This window comes from Hordeum vulgare, chromosome 1H (assembly GCF_904849725.1).
Source record: "Hordeum vulgare subsp. vulgare chromosome 1H, MorexV3_pseudomolecules_assembly, whole genome shotgun sequence".
NCBI lineage: Eukaryota > Viridiplantae > Streptophyta > Magnoliopsida > Poales > Poaceae > Hordeum > Hordeum vulgare.
Window position 1 is genome coordinate 372301689 of NC_058518.1, and position 6740 is coordinate 372308428.

The 6740-nt window shown below is 43.4% G+C and overlaps 1 protein-coding gene across 1 annotated transcript; it reads left to right on the forward strand.

The window, feature by feature from the left end:
• The first annotated feature begins 1214 nt into the window (after nucleotides 1-1214).
• LOC123438246 (branched-chain amino acid aminotransferase 2, chloroplastic-like) lies at nucleotides 1215-6185 on the forward strand. Its single transcript, XM_045115763.1, has 10 exons — nucleotides 1215-1466; nucleotides 1724-1815; nucleotides 1976-2150; nucleotides 2260-2436; nucleotides 2533-2664; nucleotides 2952-3050; nucleotides 3739-3855; nucleotides 4553-4648; nucleotides 5450-5562; nucleotides 5715-6185. The coding sequence occupies exons 1-10, from the start codon at nucleotides 1356-1358 to the stop codon at nucleotides 5833-5835; spliced, it is 1233 nt and encodes a 410-aa protein (XP_044971698.1). The 5' UTR covers nucleotides 1215-1355; the 3' UTR covers nucleotides 5836-6185.
• Nucleotides 6186-6740: the final 555 nt, after the last annotated feature.

Here is a 6740-nt window from a genome sequence, read left to right on the forward strand (position 1 = left end):
TTCCACTACATCAACCGCGTTCACTAACGCTTCTGCTGTACGGTCTACAAGGGTACGTAGATCACACATCCCCTCTCGTAGATGGACATCACCATGATAGGTCTTCGTGCGCGTAGGAAATTTTTTGTTTCCCATGCGACGTTCCCCAACACGGTGGGCATCTGTTTGTGAACTGTAAGGAAGTGAAAGCTCTATGACGCCTACTTGGATTTGAAGCTACCAGAATCAAAATCGACAAGAGCAACATTGGAGAATCCATGGATGTAATATGGGGACTACCAGAGCAGCAGAAAATGCAGATTATTACAATGTGGTGGCTATGGTGGCAGGAACGGAATAAGGTTAGGGAAGGTGCCATTCCCTGCATACCTGATGTCCTCGCTCATCGTGTGAAGTGTACTACTGCTGAGTATATGGCGTGTTCTCTGAAACCTAGTCAAGCACCTCAGTTAAGGGAAGGAAAATGGAGTCCACCTGCTGATGGCGCCTATGCACCAGGGGAGGACCATGGAGGATGGGGTATTATCGCTAGGACATCTCAGGGGGAAGTGGTTGCGGCAAGAGCTAGTTGTTCTGATGGAATCCATGACCCCTTCACGACAGAGTTAAAAGCGATGGAAGAAGCTCTCAACCTCGCTGCTGAGCTGGGGGTGATCAGAGTAGAATTTGAGACTGATGCTCAATTGTTGGCCATGACTCTGGATAGCAAGAAGCCTGATTGCTCCAGCGAGGCAACGGTTATTGAGGATATCAAAATCCAGTGTCATACATGGTTTTCTTCTTGCCAGATCAGGTTTGGCAGACGCGGTTCCAATCAAGCAGCTCATGCGCTAGCAAAAGAGGATATAAAATGTAATGTTAATCATTCGGTTAGTTGGGAGTATGAGGTACCGACGTGTGCCACTGTCGCTGTAATGGGTGATTCTACCCTGAATGTTTTGTAATAAAGTCGTGTGCTTTATATCTTAAAAGAAAAAAGGGTGAGAGGTGGACTGTAGATGCTCGTGCGCGCTAGAGACGCATGTGGATAAAACTTTTCCGAGTGCCGCAATACGTGGCGTCCCATTTCGGTTATGATATCCCAGCCGAACACGAGAAGACAACAAAGAACGGAGTCACTGACATGTGGACAAAATGGCGGCGGGACCCAAATGTCTGCTTCCGTGGCATGGTTCTCCCGGAGGTTCTACGTGCGCGCAACGATCCACTACCTCGTCCGATCTGGCACTCGTCGTCGTCTCCCTTGCTCGGTTCCTCCCTAGTAACCTATCCTCGTCCGTCCGCCGTCGCCGCCGCCGCGAAACCCTAGACCACCGCCGACCGAGCGCGAGCTCCATTAGCGAGCCTCATACAGCATGGATTGCGGCACGGCCTCGCACGGCGCCCTACTCGCCGCCGCGCCGCTCGCCGGCCGGCGGCCCCGGCTGCTGCCCCTCTCGCCGCCGCCATCGACGCCGTCCATTCAGGTCCTTGCTCAGATCTCACCGGCGTTCTTATGCACGGGGCCGACACGGCTTTCTGTTGTAGATTCGTAGAGAGCGGAGCTAATTAGCATGTGCTGATGTGCGATTAGATGGGAAAGTCGGGATTAAAAACCTTTTCTTCTTTGGAAAGGATTTCTGAAAGTTGAAGATTGGAAAAAGCAAGGAAGCGTCGTTGTTTCTTGTGTTTGTTGTCTATCGAATAATCTAACGTGTGGTACTTATATTATCGTTAAATGCAGATTCAGAATCGACTTTATTCGATGTCACTGCTTCCGCTTCGAAAGGCTCGTGGCATGGGAAGATGCGAGGCTTCTCTAGCAAGTAACTACACGTACGTGATTTCCACAATGAACTGCATCGCATGCCTTGTTAGACTGCACCACGCCATGCAACGCACGACAATTTGCTTGTGCTACCAGTCTGCTAGATTGTCGGCGGCAATGTGTTGGCTGTGCCAAAATAGTTCTGATGGGAATCTCTTGGCTTGGCAGGCAGACATCAGAGTTTGCTGATTTGGATTGGGAGAACCTTGGTTTTGGACTTGTGCAAACTGACTATATGTATACTGCAAAATGTGGGCCGGATGGGAACTTTGACAAGGGTGGAATGGTGCCGTTTGGGCCGATAGAAATGAACCCAGCATCCGGAGTCCTGAATTATGGACAGGTTTGTATGGGAAATAGAAACTCCTTGATTCGTGTCTCTGGCAGACTGTAGTAGTGTTTTGAAGGCCTAAATCTTCTTGTTCTGAAATTGTATTGGTTATGATTTGTAGGGATTGTTCGAGGGCCTAAAGGCGTATAGGAAAACCGATGGATCCATCCTGTTGTTTCGCCCAATGGAAAATGCAATGCGGATGCAAACTGGTGCTGAGAGGATGTGCATGCCTGCACCTCCTGTCGAGCAATTTGTGAACGCAGTAAAACAAACCGTTTTAGCAAACAAGAGATGGGTCAGTCGTCTGTATAAAATCTTGGTCATTTCCATAGTGCCATGCCATTGTTTATGTGTGTGGTTTAATCATTTATCAAACATCTTATGCATCCAGGTGCCTCCTACGGGTAAAGGTTCTTTGTATATTAGGCCACTACTCGTGGGAAGTGGAGCTGTTCTTGGTCTCGCACCTGCTCCTGAGTACACATTCATTATTTTTGCCTCCCCTGTTGGGAACTACTTTAAGGTTTGCATCAAATGTTTGAATTTCTTTGTCCAATAGTTTCATTAGATATTTTGTCACAAATAAAAATAATAATTGGGCTATATATATTGTTGTACTTTCCACTTTGCATGACAATGCATTCGGGACTACAAATTATGTAGCGACTATAATTACATTTATTTGTGGTGCTGTTTTTGGTTGATGATACACTAATCATGAATCAGATGTGGAATTCCAATTCATTTATGTACGAGTGTTCCCGTTTAAAATTTTCAGTGCCCATTTGATTTGTTCAATGATATCTGCAGGAAGGATTAGCCCCAATAAATTTGATAGTTGAAGACAAGTTTCATCGGGCCACCCCTGGTGGAACTGGAGGTGTTAAGACCATTGGGAATTATGCCTCGGTAATTATGATGTTAACTTCAGGTCCATTGTTTATGATTTGTTAGCTTGAGTTGACAGCAACTTTGCAACGCAAGTTTGGACTTTGACTTTGCATCTTAAATTTCTGATATTTATGTTTTTGACGTCTGATTTGATGATTTTGGGATTTCCGTGTTTAAAGTTCAAAATAGGTGAAGGAACAATGTTATGTTGTGACATAGATAACTATACCATCCATCTTCACACTTTAAATCTGTCGTAATCGCTTCTTTAGTTATTTTATATTAGCATTCACACGCACATTGAATTCTTCATCTGGGACTCCAAATTTACAACATTTTCTACTTAGCTTTTAGAAAAAATGTTGATGGATGGAATATATATGGGAATGGGAAAGCCTATGTGTTATAATAGTAAAGCCTGTTTGTTATGATTGTGAATGCTCATTTATCCTCGAGCCCACTATCTTCCGGTTGGTTAAACTGTAATCAAATCCTATAGAATATAAATGCGATGCTTGCATGACCAGTCTATTTACTAGCTGAAATCCGTAATAAAAAGCATCTTCTGATATCTTCTCTCTCTTTTGTTCCTTTTTTTTTTTCGGGGGGTTCTGATATCTTCTCTGCTAAAAGGTTCTGCTAACTGTGTTTAACTTGTGTATTCATGGCTTCTTCATTCTCAGTATGTGTCCTTTTTGTTTCATAGGTCTTGATGGCACAGAAGATTGCAAAGGAGAAAGGTTATTCTGATGTTCTCTACTTGGATGCTGTTGAGAAAAAGTACCTTGAAGAAGTATCTTCGTGTAATATTTTTGTTGTGAAGGTAAGGCATCACTTTCACTGTCAGTAATGCTTGCTATTTTGGATAAAATCAGTTCAGGTAACACTCCTTAATTCTGAAAGCTACTACTGCGGTTAGATCAGTCTGGATAACCTAGTACCATCTTCACTCGAACTTAGCGTATTTTTCTTAAAGGGCATATTTGTCTTTTGTACGTAGAAGGAAAAATGTGAAAAAATAAATTATTTGTGGAATTGTTAAGCTGGAGTAGATATCTTGATTTCAAAATGCTTTTGGCTTTAAGCACATGTGCCTGTCACATCAACATGGAAACCAAATACATTATGTTTTTTATGAGCACGTGGTTGATAGCAACATCCATTAGCATGGCCCCTCCACTTACGGAATATTAGCTGATAAAGGAATAAATTCCATACAGATTACTTTGTGGAATCTGTCAACAAATCAGCATTATTTCACAGATAACAATTTGGATATCCTGGTAACATAGCGACATCATGACTGTTACTTAAGATGTAGCATCATCTGGCTGATCTAACCTGTTAGGTTTGGCATGGTTGTCTATCTATCGCCTTGGTTTCTTATAAATGTTGCAGAACAATGCCATCATCAGAATGATGGGACTGATTACAAACAGTTGTTTTAGCACAATCCTTGTCTATCTTATGCATGTTGTTTGTAACTTTGATCTTATTTGTTATCTTGCTATTTGCACCAGGGCAATGTTATTTCAACTCCAGCAATAAAAGGAACAATACTACCGGGCATCACAAGGAAAAGTATAATTGATGTTGCTCTGAGTAAAGGCTTCCAGGTATTATTTGTCAATCCCATGAATCGAAAGTTGAGATTGTTGCCGATCAGTTTGTCTAGATCGTTTCTTTGATTCTCAGACTGTCAGTTAACAATAGCATTGACCTGTAAAGAGTGAGCATATTTAAGTGTGTTAGGTAGTGGTAAACTGGTAATTGCCTTTGGATCCCAATCTCCAGTGGTCCCTTTATTTATAAGATTTTAAAAAGTGCTTTTGCAAGTTTGAAATTATTCCGAAAAAAATCTCAGCTGTATATTAGAGGAGTCACTATGAATCTACAAAAAATCAGGAAAAAAGCTTCCATTTGAGGATACACGAAGTAGCACTACCATTTGCTATTATAGATCACCATATTTGTCCTTTTGTGCAGTGCATTTTTCATTAAGATTGCAGATCCATTGTATACGTTTCAACGGAGGGAGTATATGTGGAAATATAATCTTTAGCTTGTAATTGCACCCTTTGAAATTTTCAAGATAAACGATCATTTGGGGTTTAGGAGCCAAAAATCTGCTCTCATTAGGTAGATCCATGTTTTTTAATTGTATTCCTCAAACCTTCTCCTTCTGTTTATGAATATTAATAGGGGATATATTTATCTTGCATGAATAATACATCCGTGCTTAATTTTGTATGAGAAAATATAGCCCAGTTTCTCCTAGCGATTGTCAATCCAAGTAGAAGAGCGAGGCAAAATGCTGTTCTGAAACTGCGACTGAAAATATCTGAAGGCAGCACTGAAAAACACAGTCTGTTGTCGAATCCTGTGTAACATTTTTGCATGTATTTGGTTTTTGGAAGGTTGAGGAGCGGCTCGTGTCCGTGGATGAGTTGCTTGATGCTGATGAAGTGTTCTGCACAGGGACCGCCGTTGTAGTATCTCCTGTAGGTAGTATCACATATCAAGGGAAAAGGTAAAACTAAACCTCTGTTTGTTCGTGAGAGTTGAGCATTTTTAGCTGAAACGTGTGTGTAGTTTTAGATCAAAATCCAACTTCTCTCGAACGAACTATGATAACAGCAGCACACGTGATCTCATGCCCGCCCACTGGCTTGTGCTTTGCAGGATAGAGTATTCTGGCAAGCAAGGAGTCGGCGCTGTGTCTCAGCAATTGTACACCTCGCTGACAAGCCTCCAGATGGGCCAGGCGGAGGACAGCATGGGCTGGACCGTGCAGCTGAATTAGCCAACAATCTTTGCCTATCACCGTCGTGCCAATGGGTTCGCGGTGTTCTCAGCCTGATTAAAACATCTTGTGTATCTTGAGTTTTGTAGTAGGCTCTGCCCAAGTGGCGTCCTAGTATGCATATGTAGATGGGGGCGCATAAGATGCGTGGCCTCTCCGCGTATGCGCCTTTTTTTTGTCGTGGAACGGGAAACCGAAGCCTGTGTGATCACTAGTCAGCAATGTGAAGTAGGGTAAATACTTTTACTTGCCATATGGAGCAAGCACCTTTGTTTCTTTGGAGGACATTGGACTGCTGGAGCAGCTTGGTTTGTGATGATGATAATAAGAATATAAGAGGCTTGGGGGTAGCATATGATGTACTGCTCCTTGCCATAGTAAATAAAAGAGCTCAAGGAGAAACACGACCTTGACGGAAAAGCTTAGCTGGCGGATGTTGCGCAACGGCTGCCACTCTTTATTACTTCCCGTTCATGTAGAGGCTGTCACGTTTCTGCTGGACGGACTCGGCAGTTGGCAGTAGCTCGCTCGCTACGAATCCACGGCTCCTTGCTTCCTTGGCGCTGCCGACGTTCTTCCTATAAATAGGAAAAAAAAACACCCTGCGGTCTAGGAGTACGTACGCAGCAGTGAAATGCTGTAGACTGATCTTCCAACAAAAAGGGAAGGAAATGCTATAGATTCTCTCCTACAGTACTGGTTTGCGTCGATAGATACCAGGAGGGCAAGATCCATCTGGACACGCGCGCACCGTGCGTTACGCTCATCACGGCGGGCGACGTAGCTAGCACGTAGTACGTGCCAAATTGCTTACCGAATCGACAGCGACTTTCGCATACGTGCACTAGAAACGCGCTTGTCCTGCTACCTCCACCCTCATGTATGGAGTAACTCGGTGTTGGAAA